We start from the raw sequence: 27,724 nt of genomic DNA on the forward strand, positions 1-27,724 counted from the left end.
CAGGCTGACTAGTGAGCGATTCCACTAAGACGGCCAAGAACTTTAATGGTGTGCAAAAAACAGCCATGGAACGGACTGATAGTATTCCTGTAGATACTTCAATGTCAAAGCTACCTGCACATTCGAATATACCAAGTACTACCCTGCACACCACTGAATCGCAAAAAACAACTCAAGCATCTATGGGCCGAACAGGGGCAGAGAGCCCCAAAACCTGGCTCAAGCCGTTCGAAACCAAATGGACTTGGCAGGCCATCAGTAACGCATGAGATGAAGAAGCAGCAAAAGCCGTCCTGAAGAACTGGGTACACCGCACCCGGGTAGAAGAGGTAATCGACGAAATGATAGCTGGGATAAAACGAGCAGAGAGGTGTCAAGCCCTGGAACGGCTTGATGAGCTTAGAGGACCTCGAAGGTTTATCTGATGAGCCAAAACCTCTGGAAGGGACTTAACAATTAAGTCCCAAATCGAAACCCTCACAAACCGAAGCATTCATGAAGTAACCGCCTTGATCGACAGTGGATGTACTGGGAGTTCCATTAATCGAGCTTTCGTCACCAAGCATCAGATCCCAACCCGAGCCACCACCGCCCCGATCCCAGTATACAATGTGGACGGAACCAAGAACCAGGCCAGGTCTATCACAGAATTTGTAGAACTTCGACTAACCATTGGGGATCACTCGGAACGGATCGATGTGGCAGTCACCAATCTCAGGACCAAGGAAGTATTCTTGGGGCATGATTGGCTCATATGGCATAACCCTCTGATCAATTGGAAAACGAGGCGAATCACATTTGCCCGATGCTGATGTCGAAAAATCCCATTTGCACTATCTGACGAAGACCCAAACAACCGATGGGATGAGAAGATGGAAGATGGAGAAACCATCCTGGCCGTGGACATCCAGCAGGAATTACACATACGGGCACTACACCATGCCAATGAGCTAGCAGCACAAGCTCACAAACACAAGGAAGAGAAGACATTTGAAGAGATGGTCCCCTCATGGGCCAGAGATTTCAAAGACCTCTTTGCGAAGGAAAGCTTCGACAAGCTACCAGATCCCAAACCATGGGACCACACCATCGAGCTAACCCCCAATGCGAACGCAAACCTCAATTGCAAAACCTACCCCCTCTCTAATAATGAGCAGCAAGAACTGGACAAGTTCCTAGAGGAAAACCTGTCCAGTGGGAGGATCAGGGCCTCCAAGTCTCCAATGGCATCCCCATTCTTTTTTGTCAAAAAAAAAGATGGGAAGCTTCACCCAGTTCAGGACTACCAAAAACTGAATGAAATGACCATCAAAAATCGGTACCCTCTCCCCCTCATTTCAGAGCTAATGGACAAGCTCCGAGGCGCCAAGTACTATACCAAGCTTGATGTCCGATGAGGGTATAACAACGTCCGAATCAAGGAAGGGGATGAATGGAAGGCAGCCTTCCAGACAAACCGAGGGTTGTTCGAACCTATGGTAATGTTCTTTGGGCTTACCAACTCTCTGGCAACTTTTCAGTGGATGATGAATGACATATTCAAAGATCTCATCGCCATGGGGAAGGTTACAATCTACCTGGACGATATCCTCATCATGTCAAAAACCAAAGAGGAACATCAAACCCTAGTATGGAAGGTCCTGACGCTTATGAGAAAGCATAAACTGTTCCTCAAAGCGGAGAAGTGCGAATTCGAGGTACTCAAGACAGAATACCTTGGAGTAATCATTTCTGAGGGGAGCATTCGCATGGACCCAGTCAAGGTAGCCGGAATCACCGATTGGCCTGTGCCCACCAAGAAGAAAGAACTCCAGTCGTTCCTTGGCTTCACGAATTTCTATCGACAGTTCATACAAGACTACAGTAAAATCATATGGCCCATGACCCAGTTAACTGGTAATGCCCCATGGGCATGGGGAGTAGCTCAACAAGCCGCTTTCGAAGGACTTAAATGGAGGCTAGCCAAAGATGTCATACTCACCATACCAACCAATGATGGGAAATTCCAAGTCGAGGCAGACTCCAGTGAGGGAGCTATAGGTGCCGTCCTGTCCCAAGAGCAAGAAGGGAGATGGCGACCGGTGGCATTCCTCTCCAAAGCCTTGTCGGTAACAGAAAGGAACTACGAGATATACAACAAGGAACTACTAGCCATCATGCTAGCCCTCGAAGAGTGGCGCCACTATTTAATAGGGGTGACTGAGACCTTTGAGATATGGACCGACCACCAAAACCTATGATATTTCCAGCAGCCACAGAAACTCAACCGGCGGCAAGCCCGCTGGGTCACCGAATTAACCCAATATCAATACACTCTGCACCACAAGCCCAGAGCAGCCAACAAAAAGGCCGACCTACTAAGTCGACGAGCAGACCACGACCAGGGGGGAGGCAACAATGAGGGAGTAACAATCCTCCGACCGGAGCACTTCTGAGCCATGATCATGCTGGCATCAGAAGAGATCCATGAGAGGATTAAAAGTGCGACCCATGACCCCCACAAATGGGACCAATGGATCGCCCCATCTTTGAACCACGAATGAGGACTAGTAATAGAGGGAGGAATGATCCGATACGATGGACGGATCTACATTCCACAAGATCATGCTCTTCGGGGTGAAATAATCGCCACCTGTCATGACCATGAAACCGCAGGACATCCCAGAATTGCCAAAACTCAAGAATTGGTGCTCCGAGAATATTGGTGGCCAAAACTTAACAGAGACATCACCACCTACATCAAGGCATGCGAAGTTTGCCAACGAGGGAAGGCATCGACCCAACCACGTGCCGCCCCCTTATACCCAAATGAAGTCCCAATAGCCCCATGGACTCATATCTCCATCGATATGATCACCGGATTACCAGAAAGTCAGGGATACAACACCATCATCGTAATCATTGATCACTTTTCAAAAGCCATAATCCCGATCGCATGTTCCACAGAACTCATGTCTGAAGGATGGGCAAAAATACTTCATGACGAAGTATACACAAAGTATGGAATGCCACAAGCTGTCATATCAGACTGTGGACCACAGTTCATTTCAAAATTCATGATGGACCTCTACCGTCTCCTCAACATCCGACAAAACGCATCGACTGCATACCACCCACAGACCGATGGACAGACGGAAAGGGTTAATCAGGAAATTGAAAAATACCTATGACTATTCATCAATTACCAACAAGATGACTGGACGGAATGGCTCGCACTTGCCGCATTCCAACACAATAACCATGTTCATTCCGCCACGGGAAAAACCCCATTTTTCATAAACTATGGACGACATCCAAATGTTGCACAATCAACCCGACACCACACTACAACCCCTGCTTCCTCCAATTTCGCCTCAACCATGGCGACAATTCATGAAGAAACAAAAACTGCACTCGAGAAAGCGGCAGCTTCCATGAAAAACCAATACGACAAATGAAAATGCCCATCACACTCCTATACCATCTATGACAAAGTATGGCTCGACACAACAAACCTGCACCTCCCTCATCCCAAATGAAAATTGTCCGACAAACACATGGGACCATTCCCAATCCTCGCCAAAATTGGCACATCTGCATACAAACTATGATTACCCAAGGCACGGAAAATACACGATGTCTTCAACGAGTCCCTCCTCACCCCATACATCTCACCGGCGTTCCCTAACCAAGAAAAACCACCAGAACCATCGCCAATTCTCATTGACGATGAGGAACATTACGAGATTGACCAAATACTGAATCATAAACTCCGAAAAGTCAAAGCAAAGGGTGGAGGGACAACAACTACCATTGACTACCTCGTAAGCTGGAAAGGATTCAGACCCGAATCCAACCAGTGGATTAACGAAAAGTATGTGTCAGCAGATGACGCCATACATGATTATGAATTAACCCTTAATTAAGCCATCAGGATGATGGTCTTAAGGAGGGAGTAATGTTACGATTTTTCCCTTTTTTCATCTTTTCTTTGCACTCGAACCCCTATCTTGAACCCCTATCCAGGTCTAGTCAAGGCATCATGAGAAGAGATTAGTCAGCACAATGACTTATTATTCACCAACCACATCACGATGCCTGACAACACCCGAACACCCTTTTATGTATAACAATGATGCTCAAGGACTACGGGCACCATGGACACAGAACAACACAATAGGACATAGTATTATTAGCACCATCTGTACAGTATTTAAGACCCTCAGCTCTTGCTGGTATACCCCAGCTTTGAGCTAAAGTTTATACACACCATTCTACTTCCGAGCTATCTCTATTAGCCTTGTGACACACCGTAGCCAGTCTTATTCATGAACTCGATCGATCACCCAAAGTGCGAGGTGCAATCATTTATCTCGTGACTACTACATGTGACGCTTGGGCCTAACAAAGCCCATAATGTCTGAGGACAGACTCATCACTGTCGAACCTAGTGTCGGTACTAGGTGTTCTTTGGGAAGAGAGATACTGAGGGGTTGGGGGGTGTGGGGAGGATCCTGCTGCACTTCCTTCTGCTGCATGGGTCTCTGCTTGGTAGCATCTTTTGCTCCAGACACTGGTTCCTGTGCTTGGCTCCCTGAAGACAGGGGTCGAGAGGGAGGGGTCAGCTCATACTGGTGTGAGTATGCTGGTGACCTCAGGTCGTAGCCCATACCAATTTGAGACATTGGCTTGGGCCAGTCGATCTCTCTCTGTTTCCTGCTGCTGGTCTCTGTTCTGCTCGTCATACTTGGCAGCCACCCTCCTCTGCTGATCTTCTGCTGCCTGTGGACCCTCACACTCACCATGTACTGGCTGTGGCTTGGTTCACTGCCTACATTCTTCTTGTCAGATAGCATTGTCATAATTAAAGAGAATGGTGAAGTCCCAGGTGGGGAAGTATTGATGGATGGTTTCTTCCCATACTCGTCATCAGTCTTCTTCAGTTTGGTTACCCCCCACCTGGTCATCATGCTGGCTGGGGGTGGGGGCATGGTGAGGCTTGCTAGCAGGTGTTGTGGCGCAGGATCTTTGAGCCATTCTAGGGGCATCGAGAGAGTCCTGGGCATAGTCAGCAATCCCATGGATATGGGAGGTGGAAGAGGGGTTGGGGGAGGGGGACTGCTCAAAGAAATCTTTGGGGAGGTTCTGGTCCTCACCATGGAGGACCGCATCTGGTATAAGAATTCCCTGTCCTCTTGTGATGCCAGGGTACTGGTTTCCAGGTCGAGAGGATTGCTGTCCTCTCATTTCTTCTTGACCATCCCTCGGATGTGAGCTGCTAGGCCCAGCTTCTGGAGGCTGGTAGGTTGTTCGTCGGGATTCAGGGATGTCATGAAGTGGAAGATCAGAGGTTATGTTTTGTAGGATAGTCTGGATTCATTGAAATTCTTAATAATGTCTGAGGGCCCAGGTGGTGATTGAATGGCGTCTCCAGCACAGCTGGATGATCACCAATAATCCTATCAGTGTTCCAACAATAGAAGAGAGGAGTTCAAAGAACTTGTGATCAAAGTTTGGGTCGGTAGAGGTAGTAGGGGGCATTCAGTTTCTCAGCACAATTAGGCTTGAGAAAGGGAAGCTTCGAGCTAATTGTTAGGCCCAAGTGTCATGTGAGCAGATACACATGATAAACAGTTGTCCCTTCACACTTCAAGGGATCAGCTGAGTCCACTGAATATATATATCTGCTTGTTGTGTCACAAGGTCAGATGTTGACTTGAGGTAGAATAGTGAATATAAACTTTAGCTTGAAGCTGGGGTATACCAGCAAGAGCTGTGGGTCTTAAATACTGTACAAGTTGTGCTAATAATATTATGACTAATTGTGTCTGTCTATGTCCATGGTGCCCATTGTTCTTGAGCATCATTACTGTACATAAAAGGTTGCTTGTGCATCATCGAGCATTGTTGTTTAAGATGAATGATGGATGGGCTAGTTGTGATGACTAAGCCCTTCCACAGTCCTATGCATCCTGACTAAGCATAAATAGGAGTAGAATCATAGAAAAAAGGGAAAAATCATAACACTATAAGGCAGAAAGCCAAAGCACCAACCTTTGCCAGGATTAGGAATGGACCAGTTCATTTGTTGGCTAGTTTCTTTTTAGAGCAAGGTAAATGAAGGTTTGTTATGTTAAGCTAAACCTTATCATTGATATGATAAGTATGCACTGCTCAGTGATGTTTATTGTATTGCATTTTCATAGCTGCAGCAGCTTTGTCAAGGGTGGTTTATGTTTCAAGGTGAATTTTTGCTATTTTAGTGGCAAAATCTAGAGAAGCAGATGTAGAGATGTGAGATTGTGTGGTGGCAGCAACATTGGGGTGTCACCTATAGTTAACAAAGAAAGGAGTTTTCTCAGTGGCTGAATGGATGTGATTGTTGTGTTGAAAGTTTGTGAGAGCAAGCCACTCTGTTCAATCATCCTGTCTGTGGTTGATAAATATGCACAAGTACTTTTTAAGTTTCTGGTTGACCCACTCTGTCTGTCCATTCATTTGTGGGTGGTATGCAGTAGAGGCATTGCTCCAGATTCCAAGGAGTTGATACAAGTCATCAAGAAATGTGGATATAAACTGTGGGTCTCAATCAGAGATGACAACTTGCAGCATTCCATACTTTGAATAGACTTTGTCCCTGAGGATCTTGGCCCACCCTTCTGATGATAATTTGGTAGAGCAGATGACTGAAATGATAGCTTTGGAGAAGCAGTCAATGATAATGATTATCACATTATAGCCATTGCAGTTGGGTAATCTGGTGATCATATCAATAGAAATATAGATCCAGAGGGTCATGGAGACCTCATTCAGATGGAGTGGTGCTGGTCAGGCTCATATGGAGGACTTGGTCCTCTGGCAAATTTCTCATTCTTTCACATACTTGTCAATGTCCTGTCCTAGTTTTGGCCACCAATATTTCCTCAGCACTAATTCCCTCATCTTCAAGATTTCTGGATGTCCAGCCATCATGTGGTCATGAGATATAGTGATGATTTCCCTGCATAGCACAGAGTGCCAAGGAATGTAAATATGTCCATCATAGTAGAGTAGGTCATCATGCTTTGTGATGCTCCTTTCATGATTTAATGATGTCATGATCTCTTGGTCCCATAGTCTCAGTTGTCACATTGCACTGCATATCCTAGTATGGATTTCTTCCTCTGTCAGCATTATCATAGCATGAAAATGCTCTGACTTTAGTAGTACCACCTTCTTGTTGTCCTCTCCTCCTTGATTATAATTGGCATGTCAGCTTAGGAGATCAGCCTTTTTGTTGGCTGCTCCCACTTTGTGGTGCAATGTGTAATCATATTCAGTGAGTTCAGTTACCCACTGGGCCTGTCATTGATTTAGTTTCTGAGAGAGATGGAAATATCATAAGTTCTAGTGATCTGTCCAAACCTCAAATGCTTGTACCACCCCAATCAGGTAGTGCTGCCATTCTGCCAGTGCTAGCATGAAGGCTAGTAGCTCCTTATCATAAATCTCATAATTCCTCTCTGTGACAGACAGAGCCTTGAAGAGGAATGCCACTGGTCACCATCTTCCCCCCTGCTCCTGTGAGAAGACAGCACTGATGGCCTCTTTGCTTGAATTAGCCTCCACTCTGAACTTCTCTTCCTAGGATGGTATGATCAGAACAACATCTTTGGACAATCTTCTCTTTAAGTCTTCAAATGCTGTCTGCTGAGAAATGTCTCATGTCCATGGGACATTTCTGGTGAGTTGCATCATGGGTTGAATGATTTTGCTGTAATCACAGATAAATCATCAGTAGAAGTTGGTGAATCCTAGGAATGATTGGAGTTCCTTCTTCTTTGTTAGTTTGGGCTATTCTGTCACTCTGGCTATCTTGACTGGGTCCATCTGGATACTTCCCTTGCTGATAATGACTCTTAGATACTCAGTTTCTAAGACCTCAAACTTGCACTTCTCAGCCTTGAGAAACAGCTTGTGTTTTCTCATCAGTCCAAGCACTTGCTGTACCAACTGTTGATGTTCTTCCTTGTTTCTGGACATGATTAGTATATCATCCAGATAGATCATTACCTTTCTGATGGTGATTAGATCCTTGAAGATATTATTCATCATCCACTGAAAGGTCACTGGGGAGTTTGTTAACCTGAAGAACATGATAGTCAGTTCAAACAGCCTCCAGTTAGTGCAAAAAGCCACCTTCCACTCATCTCCTTCCTTAATCCATATATTATTGTACCCCCACTGGACATCAAGTTTGGTGTAGTATCAGGCACCCTGAAGTTTATCCATAAGTTCCAATATGAGCAGTAGGGAGTATTGATTTTTGATGGTCACTTCATTCAGCCTTTAATAATCCTGTACCAGTTGGAGTTTGCCATCCTTTTTCTTGATGAAGAAGAAGGAGAAGGCCATTGGTGACTTGGATGGCTGAATCCATTCACTAGTAAGGTTCTTGTCAAGGAATTTATCAAGTTCCATCTGTTCATGATGTCTAAGCAGATAGACCTTGCAGTCAAGGTTGGCATTTGTGTTCAGCACCAACTTGATGGTATAGTCCCATGGCTTGGGATTGGAGAGTTCATCAAAGTTCTCCTTTTTGAATAGATTATAGTAATCTCATGCCTATTCAGGCACCATCTCCTTGAATGTTTTGACTTCCTTCTCCTGGTTGGCCTTGGCTGCTAAGTCATTAGCATGATGGACCACCTATAGATATAGTGCAGGGTCCACATTGATGGTAAGAATTGTTTTGCCATCCTTCATCTTTTCATCTCACTTATCCCTGGAGTCACTGTCTGAGAGTGTGAATAGGGTTTTCTGATAATGGCACCAAGCAAAGATGATGTGCCCAGTCTTCCAATTGATGAGTGGGTTATGATGTATCAACTAATTATGTCTAAAGAATAATTCCTTGGTTTCTAGTTTGGTTATGGTGAGGTTGATCCTTTCTAAGTGATTCCTGATGGTTAGCCAGAGTTCTATGAACTCAGTGATTGAGCCAGCTTGGTTCTTGGTTCCATTGGCATTATAGACTGGGATCAGAGCTGCCATGGCTTTGGTGGGGAGTTGATGCTTGTTGATGAAGGCTTGGTTAATGGAGCTTTCTGTACAGCCACTGTTGATCAGGGCAGTGACTGTGAGAGTAGTCTGGTTCATGAGCATCTGTACTTGCACCTTTATGGTGAGGTCCCATCCATGTCTTTTGTTGTTGAATGAACTTCTTGGGTCCCTGAAGTTCATCCAACCACTCAAGTGCCTTTTCATGTTCTGCCTCTTTTACTTCCTTGACCAATTCATCATCTACTTTGCTGACTCCTGACTGGTGGATCCATCCTCATAAGGCAGCAACTGCCTTTTTGTTAGTTCTGGTGTCTCTGATGTTCTTCCAGGTCCATTCTGTGTTGAATGGTTTCAACCATTCATTAGGGATCTCTCCCCTCATTCAGCCTGTAGGTGGTTGAGTTTGTTTGTGCAATTCTTTTGGTGCATCAGTAAAAGGAATAACTTGGAGTATATTCAAATGCTCATAAATATAGCTATCTACAGAGAGCATATAAGTCTGTCCTGTGGCTACTTGTGATACACCAATAAGTCCTTCAGCTGACCTAGTGGAATTGCTTGCTAGTTGGCCTTGTCTTTTACCTCCCTGACCTGGGTTTCCATTCTCAGATCCTTGAGTCCTTCTGCTTCCTTTTGTAATTCTGTGATCTGAGCTTGGATCTCCTCCTGAGTGTGCTTCTTTTTGGGGCAGTCACACAATATGTGACCCTTCTGTCTGCAATTGAAGCACTTCTCTTCTTTCTTGAGGCAATCTATGTCCATTGGTTTCCCACTACCTGTGTATGTGGTTTCTGTCCCAGTCTTTTGTGCAGTGTAAGAAGAGGTTGGTGCCACACTACTCTTTGCCAGTATTCCCCTGCTGGCACCTTTTCTATTGTTGGTTGTATGGGGCTTCTTCTGTTTGATCACAACTTTTATATTGGCAGCCTTCTGTTGCAGTCTTTTCTTATTCATCTCTATGATTCTGGCCTTCCATGCATTGTACCCTCTTGGAATGTTGGTACCTATATTAGAGATCATGCTGATATAGGACAGGGGCACCCCCATTTTGAGGTACTTGACCATGCATCCATCATCATTGGTGCTCTCCTGTACTCCAGCCAATGTCCCCAACCATTCCAATTCATCAAAGTATTCACTGTTGGTCTTGTCACTCATATAAAGTTCCTTCATCTTGTTCTTGTGCATTTCCTATACAGCTGGATCAACAAATTTCTCCTGGATTATTTGCTTGAAGATGGGCTAGGATGGATAGCAGTAATGTTGGCAGATGGCAGAGCATAGTGTTGGGGTGATCAGAATCCACCATCACTTGGCCTTGCTTTCAAAGTAGGAGGCAGCAAAGGTGATCTTGTTTATGTCTGCTCTGAGATAGATGATGTATACCTCAAAGTATTGTTCACAGTTGACTATGAACTGACCAATGTCATCTGATGCACCCTTGAAGAGTTGGGAGGTTTGGAGAAGATCAGGCTTGCATTGAAGCATGGCAGTGTTTTAAGGTAATGCACCCATCAGGTTGGAATATTCATCAAAGAGGGGGCATCACCACTTGGTTGGGGGTCCAGAGAATGAATGTAGAGATCTGTCATTGGCCACTGGGTTTCCTTCAGGAAGTACTTCCTTTTGTACAATATGCCTATCTCATATTGTGAATCTGAGTCATATGGTCTCAGGGTTGTCTCCTTCAGTGTTCAGGTCCATAGGGGGCTGGTGATATGTAGGATACATGTTCAGCCCTATAATTTGTGAATTCTGCATAACACACTAGAATATGCTAGTAACTGAGGACCATTAGCCAGTAGAGGACTATGGCTGAGGCTCCAAGCTGATAATCATGCTAGTCACCAATACTAAGTCCAAATTAGACTTTGTAAAAATAACATGGCCTAAGGATAAAAATCCTAAGTCAGGTTTGAACTTAGAAAAGTTCTGCACCACACCTTGGAAAATACTAAGTCCAAGTTGGACTTAGAAATAGTATCTCAACTGGAGCCAATTCTACATGCTACTAAGACAAATATATTTCAAGACAGCTAGGAGTAATACCATAGCCAATTGTGGAGTATTGAGTAAAGACAGCATCATCCAGGAGCAGTAAGAAGAGAGACCCAATAATCTGTGGCTAGCACTGTGAGTTTTGACTCAAATGCCTAAGTGTGAATTTTCTAGGTATCAGGTGATCTAAGGGACTTAGAATTGAGAGGAATAGAGTGGATAGGACTGGTTGACTGGGCCTGAGCAGGCCTGATCAATTGAGCTATAAAGAATAACTCAGAGGATTAAAACTGTGGGTAGACAGGAAGGAGTTAGGTATCCACAGGCACTGTAAGCTTAAAATAAAGCTGTGCAGTGGTCAGGCAGGTCTGGGCAAGCCTAGGGGAGTCCAGGAGCACTACTATTCCAGAATAATGATGTGATTCTGCTTCAAACAGGATAAATACTATTTTGAACACTTTATTTATAGATTCTGTATCTGTTTTTGATATATAAAAGTAGGGCAGAGGGGAAAATAGCAAGAAAGCGACCCACTCCTGCATTCAGGCCTTCTAGCTCACTGTAGTTAGTCTCTGGGACAACAGATTTTGAGTTCTGCTTCAACTTAGTGGGTTTTGGATTAATTTGGGTTCCAAACTATAAGGGTTTCAGCATCAGAATACAAGTTCTTTGGTTTTGAGGACCACTAGTCAGCCAAGAGTGCAGCTAGTCAAGCCTAAGTGCTTGATAGACTTAGTATTTGGGTTTCAGAGTTTATTGGATTTCAGAATATTCTAAGTTGATTTGGAGCACAATTGTGTGTTGATTCTAAGTTTTAATTATACTTATACATTGCTATCAACTACTCTCATGAGTGTTGCATCTTAGAAAGCAAGATAGAGTTGAATAACTGTCTTTATCAACTATTTTTTTGATTTTATTCAAGACTGCAAGAGTGCTTCTATCATACTTGAAACAACTGACCTCAACTGTATTTGATGATTGTGTATTGAGTGGTTAGATGTTGGTGTTTGAGAGTTCATTCCTCATTCACCTCTCTTAGTCACTTAGCCATTATGAAGCACATCACCAGGTTGGTCACAGTTTTGGGCAAAACATTTATCATACTTGGTTCTTCTGATACTACCATAGATCTACTTATTAGGCCTGAGTGACATGTGCTCTATAACACATGGTAAATAAGCACTGTATCATGTTCATACAATCACACTTAAGTCCACTGATGTATTTGTAGATGTTAGGTCTCAAGGTCAATGCAATTGGTTGACTCAAGGTAAAGTGATAGAATAAAGGATAGTTCAAGACTAGAGTTATATGGCATTAACTATGCTACTTATATATCATTTGTCTTGTTGATAATAATAGTACTACTAATTGTATGGGTCTGTGCTATAGTGCTCATTGTCCTAAGGCATCATGGTTACCTACAATAGGCCAATTGCCTTGTTATTGAGATGTCACTTTTTTGTATTTCAGATTGCTGATGGCTGTGCCAATCAAAACATCTGCATTGTCCTAAGCACTGATGTAGATGCACTGACTAAGCATAAATAGGGATTAATACTGCAAGAAAAAGAATAAAAGTGAAAAAATCATAACATTACCTCCTCCTTAAGACCATCATCCTGATGGCTTAATTTAGGGATAAGAAGATGGGAGCAATGAATGGAGTTAAGAGTGCTTCATTGAATGTGTTATGGATTTGCCAGTGAGGGGGTAGTTGGAGTTTGTAGGCTGAAGCACTGACTTTGGCTGTGATTGTGAAAGGACTCATGCATTTATCATCAAGTTTATATTTTGGTCATTGGAGGTGGAGGTTTGTGGTATCCAGCCAAACCTTGTCATTGATTTGGAATGAATGACATGGGTGTCAGTGTTTATCATATTGTTTCTTCATGGTGTCAGTGGCTTTTTGGAGTGCAGTTTCAGTCTTGAGATGGATCTTTGCCATGTCTGCTGCAAAGTCCATTGAGGCTGAGGTAGTGGCATGGACATGTGTGGTTTTAGCAATGTTTGGATGTTGACCATAGTGAACAAAGAAGGAAGTTTTACCAGTGGCAGAGTGGATACAATTGTTATGTTGGAAGGCTGTGAGTGCCAACCACTTGGTTCAATTATCTTGTTGGTAATTAATAAACATGCAGAGGTATTTTTTGATTTCTTGATTGACTCATTCAGTTTGGCTGTTAGTCTGTGAGTGATAGGCAGTGGATGCATTGCTGCAAATATTGAGGAGACAGTATAGGTCATTTGTGAATTTCAAGACAAATTGTAGACTCCAGTCTGAGATGACTACTTATGGCATTCCATATTTGGCATAAACCTCATTATAGAGTATTTTTGCCCATCCCTCCAAGGATAGTTCCATCAAGCATGTGATTGGAATGATCACTTTGGAGAATCAATTGATGATGACAATAATAGTATCATAGCCATTACAATCTGGGAGTCTGATAATCATGTCAACTGAGATATGGGTCTATGGTTGCATTGGGATCTCATTCAGATGTAGTGCCACCACATGGAATGTGGTCAAAGACTTTGCCCTTTGGCATGTTTCACACCCTTAGACATACTATTTGATGCCCTTCATCATCTTTGGCCACCAGTACTCCCTTAATACCAGCTCCTTGGTTTTGGTGATTCTGGAATATCCTGCCATTGCATGGTCATGACTCCTTGCTATGATCTCCTTCTGTAAGGATCGATCTCAGGAAATATAAAGTCATCCATCATAGAGAAGGAGGTTATTGGTCCATGAGATGCTGCATTTGTGGTTTAGGGATACAGTGATTCCTTGGTTCCATAGGTTTGGCTGGCATATGGCACTGCAAATTTTGTCATGTATCTCCTCCTCTGTTGGCATTATCATAGCTTGGAAATGTTCCAGTTTGAGTAATACCACTCCCTCATTGTCCTCTTCCCCCTGATTGTGATCAGCTCTTTGGCTGAGCAGATCAGCCTTCTTATTTGCCATGCTGGCCTTATGATAGAGAGTGTACTGATATTCAGATAACTCCATTACCCATTGGACTTGATGGCAGTTGAGTTTCTGTGGGAGCCAGAAGTATCAGAGATTTTGGTGGTCAGTACACACTTTGAAGACTTGAGTTGCTCAAATGAGATAGTGTTGCCACTCTGCCAATGTGAGCACAATGGCTAAGAGTTTCTTATCATAGATCTCATAGTTTCTCTCTGTCATCATTAGTGCTTTAGAGAGGAATGTGACCAGTCTCCACCTCTCATTCTGTTTTTGTGACAGTACTGCTCCTATCACTCCTTCACTAGAGTCTACCTCAACTCAGAATTTCTCATCCTGGCTGGAGATAGCCAAAATTATGTCTTCTGCCAACTATCATTTGAGTTCATTGAATGCTGACTGTTGGAATATTCCCCAGGCCCAGGACACATTCCTGGTTAATTGGGTCATAGGCTGTATGATCTTGCTGTAATCCTGTATGAATTGGTGGTAAAAGGTTGTGAATCTGAGGAAGGATTGTAACTCCTTCTTTTTTATTGGTTCTGACCATTCTGTTACCCCCACTACTTTGATTGGATCCATTCAGATGCTTTCTTCACTAATGATGACTCCAAAATATTCTGTCTTTAGCACCTCAAACTCACACTTCTCAGCCTTCAGGAACAATTTGTTTCTTCTCATCAACTCAAGTATCTGGTGTATGAGTCTTTGATGCTCCTCTCTGTCTTTCAACATTATGAGTATGTTGTCCAGATAGATTGTCACCTTCCCAGTAGCAATGAGATCCTTGAAGATGTTGTTCATCATCCATTGAAAGGTAGCTGGAGAATTGGTCAACCCAAAGAACATGACCATAGGTTTGAATAGCCCTTGATTGGTCCTAAATGCTGCTTTCCACCCATCCCCTTCCTTGATCCTAATATTGTTATACCTCCATTGAACATCAAGCTTTGTGTAAAATTGGGCCCTGTGAAGTTTGTCCATCAATTCTGAGATGAGTGGCAGGGGGTATTGATTTTTGATTGTTATCTCATTGAGATGTTGATAATCTTGTACTGGTTGGAGTTTGCCATCCTTCTTTTTGATGAAGAAGAATGGTGATGCCATCAGAGATTTAGATAGTCAGATCCATCCACTCAACAGGTTTTCTTCTAGAAACTTGTTGAGTTCCTGCTGTTTGAGGTGCCCCAAAGGATATGTCTTGCAGTCTAGGTTGGCATTGGCATTTGGTACCAGCTTGATTGCATGGTCCCAAGATTTAGAGGTTGGGAGTTCATCAAAGCTCTCCTTCATGAAGAGATCATGGTAGTCTCAGGCCCATTCAAGAACCATTTCCTCAAATGTCTTCTCTTTCTTCCCCTTGTTCACCTTAGCAGCTAGGTTGTTAGCATGGTGAATAGCTCACACTCATAGGGATTCTTCAAAGTCTATCATGAGGATGGTCTCCCTGTCCTCCACCTCTTCATCCCACTTGTCCTCTGAGTCTGTGTCTGGGAGTATGAATGGTGTTTTCTGACATCAACATCAGGCAAAGGTGATCCATCCTGTTTTCCAGTTGATAAGCAGGTTGTGTTGAATGAGCCAGTCATGTCTGAGGAATAGATCCTTTGTTCTGAGCTCTGTGACCACAAGATCAATTCATTCTGAATGATCTCTGATCATCAGTCAGAGTTCTATGAACTCTGTGATTGACCTGGCTTGATTCTTGGTGCCATCAGCATTATAGATGGGGATCAGGGCTATGGTGGTTTTAGTTTGGAGATGATGCTTGTCAATGAAAGCTTGATTGATGGAGCTCCTGGTGCAGCCACTGTCAATCAGGGCTATCACCACAAAGTCCTCTTGATTGGTGAGGGTCTGGATTTGTGCCTTGACCATAAGCTCCCATTCATAAGTCTTCTGTCATTGGATGAACTTCTTTGGTCCTTGAAGCTTGTCTAACCATTCCAGGGCCTTCTGTCACCCTGCCTTTCATAATCCTTCTATTAATTCATGGTCTGCTTTACTGATTCAGGTCTGATGGATCCATCCCCTGAGGGTGGCTATTGCTTCTTCTTCTTTCCCTTCTCAGATGGCCTGCCAAGTCCATTCAGTGTCAAAGGGCTTGAGCCATCCAGTGGGAGTCTCTCTCCCTGTTTGGCCCTTGGGCAATGGAGTCTGTTTTAGCAATTCCTTAGATGACTGTGTAGTAAGGATAATGTGGGGTATATTTGAATGTGCATAAATATTTCTACCTACAGAGAGCATATGAGTCTGACCTGCAGTTACTGCTGACACACCATGAAGTTCTTTGGCTGAATAAGTGGAATTGCTCACTTGTCAGCCTCATCTTTTACTTTCTTGATCCTGGAATCTGACCCAGGGTCCTCAATTTCATCTGTCTCCTTCTGCAACTCAGCTATCTGTGCCCTGATGTCTTCTCTCATGCACCTCTTCTTCAGGCAGTCCTTGGACATATGACCCTTCTAGCTACAGTTAAAGCACTTGCCTTCCTTCTTGAAGCAGTTAATATCTATTGGCTTGCTGGTGCCAGTGTATATCATTCTAGTACCTGTCTTCTGCATGGTGTAGGAGGGCATGGCAGTTGCATTGGGTTTCACCAAGGATCCTCTACCAGTGTTCTTCCTGTTCCCCATCTGATGGGGCTTCTTCTGATCAACTGTGATCCCTGTGCTGGCTGTCTTCTGTCACAGCCTCTCCTTGTTCATCTCCATAATCTGGGCCTTCCAGACATCATAGCCCCTCAGAATGTTAGTTCTGATGTTAGAGATCATACTGATGTATGAAAGGGGTACCCCCATCTTGAGATACTTGACCATTTGCCTATCATCATTGATGCTTTCTCATACTCCTGCTAGCATCCCTAGTCTTTCCAGCTTGTCAAAGTACTTGCTGGTGACCTTGTCACCTATTCACAGCTCTTTCATTTTGTTTTTGTGTACTTCTTGAATGGCTGAGTCAACAAATTTGTCATAGACCATCTGCTTGAAGATAGCCTATGACAGATAGCAGTAGTGCTGTCAGGTCATAGATTATAGGGTTGATGTGATAAGGATCCACCAGTGTTTAGCCTTGCTTTTGAAGTATAAGGCCACAAATGTGACCTTATTTATGTTAGCCCCTAGGTAGGCAGTGTACAGCTTGAAGTATTGTTTGCAATCAATTAAGAAGCAATCAATGTTGTCTGATGTGCTCTTGAAGAAACAGAGGGTTTGTATGAGGTCAGGCTTGCATTGTAACATAGTGGCATTCAGAGGCAGTGCCCCTATTGAATTAGGATATTCATCGAATGGGGGTCATTTCCATTCTGCAGAGGGTCCAGAAAATGAGTGAAGAGAGTTGTTGTCAGTGACAGAACTTCCTTCAGGCAGTGCTTCCTTTTGCATGATATGTCCATCTTATATGGTAAATCCTAGTTGGATGGCTTCAGAGTCATCCCTCTTGGCTGCAGCCTGTCCTGCCCTGGCAAATAGTCAACTCTCTTTGCTGATCCAGAGGTTGTGGAAACCAACAGGCCATAAGGGTTCTTAGACTCAAGGCTGTCCAGATAGTGGCTCCTCAGCTGATAATAGTGCTTTATGATGGTTGAGTGCTGATAGTTCAGGTGAATGGTGCCATATGCTTGGCACATCTTAGTGGTACTGACAGTGTGCTCAGCATTGGTTGAACTTCATATTTGAAGGCCAGCAAGGCCTTCAGTCAGTTTTCTGGGTGGGTGTTGTTATAAATGTAAATGGCATGGTCAGTTGTGGCATATTGTAAAATATGTCTTTTTTCTTCATTATCAGCAACTGAATACCTCCTACCAAGAGAAGTCATCAGCCAGCTAACTTCCTTCCATAGAGTCACTGCCTCCTCCTGATACAGTGCTTCAAACTCCTCCTCCTGAGTTTCCTGAATTGTTCTTTCCAACTCCTCCTCATCTGTTAATCCAAATTCCAGCCATGGGTCAGTTGCAAGAGGGATGTCATCCTCCTCATCCCTGCTGTCCTCATCCATCTTGTCATCCACCTTGCTCTCCTCAAGGAAGTCATTGTATTGGTCATGACTGGGTGGTTCAGGTGCCTAAATCATCACTGGGGAGCTTCCTGCTAGCTTGAGCAGTAGGCTGCCGGCAAGGTCAGGAAGATCCAGGCCTTCTGGCTTCATTGTTCCTTCACCACTCTCTTTCTCTCACCACTCTCTCACTATATTGGTGGAAGTCATTGTAGAAGTCATGGTTGAGGAAGAGGATGGTGATATATCCATGTAAGAATCATCAGAGGGCCCAGTTACTGACTCCGGCCCCAGAAGGAACTCAGATCCCATACCCACCAAGTATGGAGCTGGTGTCAGAGGGGAGGGAGCTGCTGCTTCCAGTGCTTTCTTCATAGGTGGGAGGTGGAGGCTCATAGTTGTCATTGTAAGCCTCATATTCATTGGCATCAATGACTTCTGCATTGGCCCACCAGTCTGCAGACCAGAGGTCATCTTTGCTGTCAGGTCCTCACTTGAGCCACTCTTGGGGCTCATTACTGTCTAGGCTGGAGGGTGGTGAGTCTGCAACCCTGATTCATTGGACTTCATTGGCAGAGATTCCTGGGACAGGGCCTTCTTCTCCTTTATAATATAAATCTCTCTCTCTGCCTTTGTATAGTTCATAGTACTCTGGTGGGGCAGGGCCCCACTCTGCTGCTTGCTCCTCTTGGAGTTGCTGTCTGTGCTGTATGTTGTAATATCTTTCATTGTCCTCCCACTGCTGATGATCAAGCTCCCTCTCCTCCTCATCTGCCAGCTACTTGATGATTCTTGAATTGTAGAGGTCACTGGGGGTTGAGAGGAAAGGACTAGGGGCTGGGAGACTGGGGCTTTTTCAGAGAGTGACATATCTGGATCCTCTTTCTGCAAGTCTTACAACCTCATCAATGGAGTCCCAGGCATGGTCTCCAATGCTGGGCTCATGAGAGGCAGTGGAATGGTTGGAGGATGGTGACTTCTTGAAAAAGTCATTGGAGAGCTCTTCATCCTCATGGTTAGGGATTGGAGGAAGGTGCAGTGGGATCCAAGGGTTTCTGAACCCTGTGTTTGGATGCTCACTGCATTGGCTAACTGCTCAAGAGAGGTTGGTTGGTTGTTGGAGTTCTTCTTTCTGAAGGTCTCTTTCATCTGGGTGACTAGGCCTGGCCTTGAGTATGGTTTCTGCTTCAGACTGGAAGGAGGCTATGGCAGAGGGAGGGAGGTCATGGAGAGGGAGATTGGAGATGACATTTCTGAGAATCTGTTGGATTTGCTGGAAAGATTGGTAGTGCCTGACTACCCAAGCTATGATTGATTGATGTCCATGACAAAGGGTGATGATGGCTAATAAGCCTAAAAGAGTTCCTATGATTGAAGCTAAAAGCTTGAAAAATTCATCAGTAAGATTGGTGATAGTGATGTTAATGGCAGGCATTCAGTTTTCCTCACTCATGATGGATGTAAGAAAAGAGAAATAGAAGTCTCAAACTAATTGTTAGGCCTGAGTGATATGTGCTCTATAACACATAGTAAATAAGTGCTGTATTGCATTCATACAATCATGCTTAAGTCCACTGATGTGTTTGTAGATATTATGTCTCAAGGTCAATGCAATTGGTTGACTCAAGGTAAAGTGGTAGAATAAAGGATAGTTTGAGACTAGAGTTACATGGTGTTTACTATGCTACTTATATACTATTTGTCTTATTAATAATAATAGTATTACTAATTGTATGGGTCTGTGCTATAGTGCTCATTGTCCTAGGGCATCATGGTTATCTATAATAGGCCAATTGCTTTGTTGTTGGAATGTCACTTTTTTGTATTTCAGATTGCTGATGGCTGTGCCAATCAAAACATCCCTATGGTCCTAAGCACTAATGTAGGTGCCCTGACTAAGCATAAATAGGGGTTAATACTGTGAGAAAGAGAATAAAAGTGGAAAAATCATAACACTACTGATCAAACAAAGCTCTAATTATTCTGACCAATCTCATTTTACTATAGCCTGTGACTCTATCAGCTGAAATTAGCTCATTCCATTCATGTCTAATAGACACTACTTTGAGAACACAGCAAAGACTCTCACACAGTTATTTAAACATCAGCATCATTGGCAAGCTGACTAGAATTTAAGAGAATGAAGTACAACAACTTCTGAAGCAGCTCTTAGAGGCACCAGAAAATTTTCATTATCACATCTCTTGGTGACTCACCAAAGATTCAAACTGACATCCATCTAATAAAACTCCCTCTTACTGTAGATCTGATCCTGCACATCACATATGGATATGACTCAGAAGACAAAGTAGACCAAAACAAGTTCTTACATTTGGTTGATAGAAAAATAGTGGAATTTTCAGAACACCTGAAATATGTCTCATAGATCAGCTACCATCAGGCTGGCACAGTCCTCCAAAATCTGGCAAATTAAAGCCTAACATCTAGCAAGGCTCCAACATCATTTATCACTGATTTGAGTCTATCATATTTTTCTATAGTTTTCTATGGGTGGAGAGTAGGCCTTTAATTCTAACTAGCATTAGCTTTAATGACACAGATGTGGATAATAATTGAACCATGGTATGATAGAGATGAAAGACCAGGACTGGCAAAGTACCTGGCTACTCTGCACCTATGAGTATGAAGTATGAGATAGGTGGTAGCCATTTGGTGAGGCTCTTCTCACACAAAAGAATATCACACAAATAATATTGCTGCTTGATGTCTGTTAGGTTAGGCATACATGAGAGCAAAGAGGTTGTTAAGTCAATAACAGTGATAGAGCTGTACTCCAAGACCTTCACTTCACTATGGATCTCATCAGTTGCTGTATCTTGAACTCCCATAATGATGGCACTTACATCTGTGGAATAAAGGTGTGAGATGAAGTTGACATGGACTCTTAGTTACCACCTTGAAGGCTGTGAGTGAGAGAGAAGAGAGAGAAAAGAAAGAGAGACAAAGTCACAAAGCATGACTTAGCACCAGAGCAACAAGTGCCCACATCAAACTTTACCTTTGGTATTGAACTTTTACTTAATCACACATAAGTTAGAAACACATATGAACACTGTTTATTGCAAAGTACAACATATAGTAGTACACATGACAAAAATATATGCTGCAAATGTTCAAGAAGCAGAAAGATGTGATACTGTACAAGGGCTGACCAGTTGATGAGTCTAAGAGATCTACCTGTATGTCAAGGAGAGACAGTGTTGGTTATATGTGAAAAGAAAAGTGAAGAAGAAAAAAAAGAACAAGACCTGAGTGTTAGCTAGCATTTAAAAATGCATGAACCTAGAAGACAACCTAGTAGAGATGGCAGCCAGAGAAAACCTTCTTGATCTGCTCTTTGAGCCATCAGTATAGGGCCCATATGTTATGTCTATCTCATTGTTCATGCAACCACTGCTGATAAGCAGGCAATGATGCAGCTAATCCTGTTGAGGATGATGGCACTAGAATAAATCTCTGAGGGCAGAGAAGGGGCCACACAGCTTGCCATTGTCAGTGTAGGACAGGATGGCAACCTCAATGGATATGTACTTGGTGCTATAGATTGCATAGCTGTAAGTGAAAGACTCAAGCCTGTTAGCACAACTGATGATGGTGCCTATAGTCAGGCTGTTCTTCACTACAAGGAATGCCTTCTCACTATGGATATTAAGGTGCTGGAGCTGGTGGATCTCATTATCCTTCATGATGCCAGAGGCCTGGAGGAGCCTATCATCCAGATACTCATAGCCTGCCTGGTCCTTAAGCTGCAAGAATAAGAACTTGCCAAAGTCAGATGGTGAGAGGTTGCCACCTGTAGGAATATAATAGTCAGGTAAAACTGAAACTGTGGGACAAGATGGAAAATCTACTGATATAGATGTTGTTTTTTGAGAAGGTGCTCCAGTCAATCTTCTTGTGGTAAATCTGGATAAAGGCCCAGTCATGTGTAAACTCAGTGGGTCTGCTGATAACAACTATGGGCTCAGCATGGAGGATGAAGCTGATGATGCACAGGTTTAGATTTGTCCTGCATTTAGTAATCTCATCATGAAGCTTGTTCAAGTCATTGATCATCCTTGTTGCCTTCTCCACCTCATACTGGGTGTACTTGCACAAATTGATAACCACTGCATTCTTGCCCTTGACAAACTCACCCAGCCTGGAAATCATCTTATTTCACATCTTGATAGAGTGAGTGAGATCACCAATGGTGGCTATCATAGCATTCATAATATTCCTGTAGCCCATGCTGTCAAGGGTAATGATGTGCTTGTGTCACTGTCTGGGGTGCAGGTGTGACATGCCTGTGTAGGTATATACAGCAGGAGGGTGAGTGATGTAAGCAGCAGTGAGAAAAACAACACATTCATCATTGTTGCTGAGGCAGAAGTAGAGGGCACTGGTGCCTTTGTAGTGGAGCATCTTGGGTGGGACAATGGAGAGGCCAAGCATGAGCATGAAAGGCTTGTGAAACTCAGACATGAGGTCAAGGAGGAGGTTGAAGGAGAGGAGCTTTGAGCCAGCAATAGAGTTGGTCACCTCCAACTTGCAAAAATCAACCTCAATGTCAGAAAAGCTGGCTAGACTGAGGATAAGCTTGATATCATCAGTGGCAGCCACCACTGCATCAAAAGGGAGAGTCTTGTGCTTCATGCTGATCCACATAAGGAGTGGGCAAAACAGTGTCTTCTCCCCTGTGTTGGTGAAGGTGATGGGGTCAATTGAGATTCACATGATGCCATGAGAGTCAAGAAACTTGTAGATGTCTGTATTGATCTTGAGCCAGGAGCCTGTGATAGGGTGGCCATAGACAGAGTGTGCTTCATGGATGAAGCACTGCACTTCTGGACCCTTACATTCAGGCCTGACAGAGCCTGACTTGTAGATGCATAGAGTGCCACTGCACATACTAAAGAAGTCTTTATAAGCAGCAGAGTAATGGTCAGTGAGATAGAATGAGTCAGAGACAACAATGCCTTTGACCTTGAGCTTGCCAAATATGTAGGTGATGGAAGAGACAAGGGTTGAGGTTGAGGAGATTTGTGACTGGTTTCTGAATTGCCCAGAGTTATTCAGGCATGAGTCATAGAACATGTTGTTGAGGTTGAAGGGGTTAGGCATCACTGGGAAGGAATGGTCAGTAATGAGGAGAGATAAAAAAGAGCTAAAAGGCTTACTTGTGAATTGTTTGTTGTAATAAATATAAACAGAAAGAAAAAATGCTTAGAGTCAGAGTCAACTGAGGGTCACTCTGTAGGGAGGAAAGAAAGGGTGGGTGGGATGTGAGATACTATTTTATAGCACAACTAGGGGCTATTTTTGGCTATATCCATGCTATTCATGCTGTCCATTCTATGGATTATGAGAGAAAATGTGCTATGGGTGATATGCATTATGAGAGAGAGAACTGCATACAGAATAAATAGATTCAAATACTATAATTTGAATAATTCACTAATGTTCATGTTTTCGATGAAAAAAACCCAGTTGCTATTTGATTGATCTGCCCCCAGAGAGGTTCGAATTCTCGGCCTTCTCATTGCGGACTGAGACTGAAGGGATAACAGTCCGATGCTGTGACCAACTCAGCCACGGGCACTATATTAATGTGCAGCCATAGAAGATCAGATACGACCTCCTGGGATGATATAACGGCTCTGTGTCCACGAACTAAAGCTACAGAGTATAATTAGATGTCCATGAAATAAATACCCAGCTCTCAGTCTATATTCACAGTGTGCGAAGCCCAAGTGTGCTACCGTTCTTCTCTGCGTCTACAGCATCCCGGTTTCTTCCCATGGAGCGACCAATAAGGAGGCCAGGATGCGCGAAGTTCAGCGTGTATATAGCCAAGACCACCATGGCCCCATCGAGAACATCTGAGAATCGCGAGGATCAGCAATAATTCGACGTAAATGGAACGGCTTGGCGCACTGAAGTAAACTTCCGTAAGGATGATCCTGCCGTTCCACCCATCGGCGAGTTCGATCGTACGATAAATCGAACTGTGGTTAGGGAAGGTAGATAGATAAGTTCCGATGTTGGAAAGATATCGAGATAATGAAAAGAAGCGTACCGAATGAAGAGACACAATGTGTTGAATGCGAGCGCGACGATCATGAGCTTTATTTTCGTAGTCATGACACCACGTTCGATAGTGGGCGACGAGAGGGTCACCAAGGAACCGTTCCGTTCCTTGCGGGAGAATAGTCTTGGAACAGGGCGGTTGTGGGTGTACCGGATGAGGAATTCGCAAGCGAGGATGGCGTAGAACGAGATGGCAGCTGCAGAGACAGCTACGTTAGCAGATATCGAGATGACCGAATCGGGACATACCGAGCTGCAAGACAATACCGGCGAGCATGACATTGCTACCCTATGCCCAGGAGCACCATTAATTCAACTCGGAGGGGAAAAAAATGCGCAGCGTCTCACTAGCTTGGCACCGTTGAGGTCATTGTTATTCGACGCGGACGAGGCAATACCGCCACCGGCGCCTTGTATCACCAATGAAAGAATGTCCTGGGATAAATGAGCACAACAAGTGATCACTGATTTAGATGTACTCACGCAGCTGACGAATATAATGGAATCTAGTGGCGAAAGTCCGTGAGCGGCATAGACAGGCTGGGGAAAGGAAGAGCTCACATGCTCTAGGACTCAGCCTGCTGTAAGCAGGTCCAAGAATACGGATTATAGCTCCAAGGATGAGAAAACTAGCTGCGACAAGTGGTGTGGGTCCAATGATCGTAGCCGTTATTCTATTTCAATGTTTAGATCGGACCGCAAAGCGGGAGCAAAAGGCGGAGACTCACTGTATCATGAAAGGATTACTTAGGTCTGGGGATATACTTGACCAAAACCTCCCGCTCCATCCCAAAATCTCGAGGCATCCGGAAAGGATAATAGTCGGGAAGACCCACCACATGCGGAAGAAAATGCTCTGAGCCGTGTGGGTTACTACGATACTTTAACATGAGCGACGTGAGAAAATTGGGAGCAATAATGCTCACGGGTAGATATTCCGAATAGAATAATGAATGTGAGGGTAACGCCTTTCGATGGGGTGTATCCATATTGAGAGTCCTGTCGCGAAGCCTCAGCACTGGTAACGAGACTTTGCACTAGTCATTAAAATGCACGTCAGCAATGTATGTCAGCACCCAGCCGAAACGCACCATGTTCTAGGAGGGACATGGTTTTGAAGCGCAGGAGGACCTTTACAGGCTACCAGGTGTCGGAGGAGGGAATGATAATGAAAAATAAAAATGTTGGTCTTTATGAATGAGTCAGAAATTACCGTAGACATCTTCGGGAAGTCAGTAACCCGCAGTTAGGAGATCTGTATAGCCTTGATGCATCTTGGCATGTTTCATCGCCGGGTAACCTGACCGTTTTGAGATTGGGATTTCAATTGACAGGATTCGGCTCTATTGTGGCTGGGTGGTCGGTAGCTGCTGCCGAAGGAACATCTCTTTCATCAACGTCATATTATAATATGACATGGTCCACTGGAAGCGAAGATTGAACTCGAACATCTAATCCGTAGATAATCAACGAGCATATCAACTTGGGCGACTGCGCAAGGACACCGCCACGCCGCCTGGGGCGGTGACGAATTGTGGAATGAGGACCGCAGCATGAAGCGGTACATACAGCAGTATAGTACCATGAGGATTCCATTTACCACATTTCTGAAAGCTGAAGACTCTTGAAACGGTCCTGGAGAAACGGATCCCTGACTGAGCCATTGATCTTAAATTCGGCATCAGGGAAAGAGTCAATTCGTTCCTGGCCCGCTAAATAGATCAGGGTCAGTGGTGACGACTCAATGAACCGCGACTGGCAAGGGTTGAGGATGGGGAAAACCATCACTGCATGAGAATGAGACTATTAAATATTAAATGTAGTCCTTTGATGCCATAAGTTCCCACTGAAGGGTAATGGAACGACTCATTAGCGTAAGGGACAGAGACAAACGTTCCCGTCGGTCCGACGGCGACCGGCAGTTGCTGACAAATATCAATTTTACTGCCTTGCCGTGCCGCGTCACCTTCATCAGTGCACGGAACAAGAGAATTTGGCTGTGTTCAGTGATATCAACATCTTCTGGGTTCTTTGTAAATCCATTCATAAGTATTTTTCACCTCAAGACATTAACATCAATGTATCTCCAGGTGTAGGATGGAAGACACAAATAAGTCAAAAACTTCGTCACACCGCAACCGGGAACCATGACTGCGGCTGGGTGACTGTACAACGATCGATCGATTACGGATCGAAAAGAACTATTGCTCACGAAAGATCTATAAATCTGTCAGCACCTGAAATCTATAACGGTGGCCATGATATGAACTCATAGACTGGTTATATCCAGGATGAGCAGCTGAGAGAAGTTCTCTTGAATGGCTAGTCCAGCGCATTCGGAGGTAAGATGCCCTGCATTCTTTTTCAGTGTTTTTGACCTCTGAGTACCGGATTTCCCAACTAATTGAGCAACGACTGCCTCAGCTCTGTGAAGTCATGATACGCAATTCCATGCAGTCCCTGGTAACGCGCCGAGAGTATGTTCTCGCTCGTCGTCTATGAAAATGGTTCGAGAGGGATCGAGGTTTGCTTGAGACAGCGTACAACGGTAGAAACCAAAATCGGGTTTACGTCTACCGGCTACAAAGAATGTAAAAATGCCATCAAAGATTGACCAATTCATATCCGCTGAAACACTCTGGAGCGCTTCATAGCCTGGATGTGATACATTGAACATGGCAAAGATGCACATCGTTTCGCGATTTTCATCTTTGAGTTCGTGGAAAAAGATCTCCAGATTCGTGTCCCATTTCAGGGAGGCACAGGAGTCTTCGGCTGCTTTGCGAATGTCAACTGGATCGAGGGAGAATTCGTGTCTGAGACTGGAGTGGCATGTCTCCTGGGAGACGTGGCCTCCAACTATGTCGAAGAGGAGAAGATCAAGTGCGAATGCTACATGGAAAGTGTACAATTACACCGGGCGGACCAAGTAAAAAGGTCGTTCAAGTCACAAATTATGGCGCCATTGGCATTCTCTGCTTCTCAGATGCATGGGGTTACGACTTGCCATTTTTGAATGAGAATTCTTTCCGCGTGCCTCGTATATCACGCTGGCTTCTAGTCTCTGCTTATCTGATGGAAGAAACACTATCGCTCGCTCCAACTTTGATGGCTCCATTGGCAGGATGGTAGGTCTAAGTCTATGCTACCTTTGTGTTCGGTCAGGTACAAATTCCGCATAATTGTGGGCATGGCACTATTGGAGATCACGAGAAGCATCGGTCAGTAAACTTCCCCGTGATGAGCCTGATGAAATCCCGAGGCTGAACTCAAATGAAGTGAGCAGTGAAACATGTGTCATATCTGTTATGAATATGACAACTAATAACAAAACCTACAGGCATATATACTATTGCGAAATCCTTTCAAGAATATTAATGGTAACTGGTTGTCGACATTGTGGAGCTTGTAATCCACCAGAATCACTGTCTGAACATGCCATCATAAGTCTGGTGTTGTCATCTAACCACATTCAATATCACTGATGAGGAACAGAGTTAGACATGGCCCTTCATCTTTCTCCTCTAGTTTATTGTCAACATTCCTGCTTCTTGACTTTTGGAAGTGTACAGCTGTCAGTAGCTTCCAAAGATATGATCCATTGACATTTGAAAGGTGATGGAAATTGATTGACTGGGT

The 27,724-nt window shown here is 44.0% G+C and overlaps 3 protein-coding genes and 1 pseudogene across 4 annotated transcripts; all 4 read right to left on the bottom strand.

Moving 5' to 3' along the window:
* Positions 1–21,459: 21,459 nt before the first annotated feature.
* BT62DRAFT_922688 (uncharacterized protein) lies at positions 21,460–23,119 on the bottom strand (the record flags this gene model as incomplete). Its single annotated transcript, XM_043184424.1, has 4 exons — positions 21,460–21,809; positions 21,868–22,157; positions 22,278–22,692; positions 22,855–23,119. The coding sequence occupies 4 exons, from the start codon at positions 23,117–23,119 to the stop codon at positions 21,460–21,462; spliced, it is 1,320 nt and encodes a 439-aa protein (XP_043035754.1).
* Positions 23,120–23,502: 383 nt separating this feature from the next.
* BT62DRAFT_t154 lies at positions 23,503–23,597 on the bottom strand (annotated as a pseudogene). The gene has a single exon. The product of its transcript is annotated as a tRNA-OTHER (tRNA).
* A 131-nt stretch (positions 23,598–23,728) lies between these two features.
* BT62DRAFT_973797 (RTA1-domain-containing protein) lies at positions 23,729–25,233 on the bottom strand (the record flags this gene model as incomplete). The annotated part of the gene is made up of 10 exons (XM_043189129.1): positions 25,177–25,233; positions 25,012–25,122; positions 24,814–24,958; positions 24,647–24,759; positions 24,569–24,591; positions 24,434–24,520; positions 24,335–24,374; positions 24,075–24,282; positions 23,933–24,003; positions 23,729–23,877 (listed from the first exon to the last, which is right to left on the bottom strand). The coding sequence occupies exons 1-10, from the start codon at positions 25,193–25,195 to the stop codon at positions 23,729–23,731; spliced, it is 966 nt and encodes a 321-aa protein (XP_043035755.1). The 5' UTR covers positions 25,196–25,233.
* Positions 25,234–26,292: 1,059 nt separating this feature from the next.
* Positions 26,293–27,483, bottom strand: BT62DRAFT_1079381 (uncharacterized protein; the record flags this gene model as incomplete). The annotated part of the gene is made up of 2 exons (XM_043179480.1): positions 26,293–26,977; positions 27,471–27,483. 2 exons carry the CDS (start codon positions 27,481–27,483, stop codon positions 26,520–26,522), a joined length of 471 nt encoding a protein of 156 aa, XP_043035756.1. The 3' UTR covers positions 26,293–26,519.
* Between the last annotated feature and the right edge of the window lie 241 nt (positions 27,484–27,724).

The sequence above is a fragment of the Guyanagaster necrorhizus genome (genome assembly GCF_019112545.1).
Source record: "Guyanagaster necrorhizus MCA 3950 unplaced genomic scaffold BT62scaffold_30, whole genome shotgun sequence".
Classification (NCBI taxonomy): domain Eukaryota; kingdom Fungi; phylum Basidiomycota; class Agaricomycetes; order Agaricales; family Physalacriaceae; genus Guyanagaster; species Guyanagaster necrorhizus.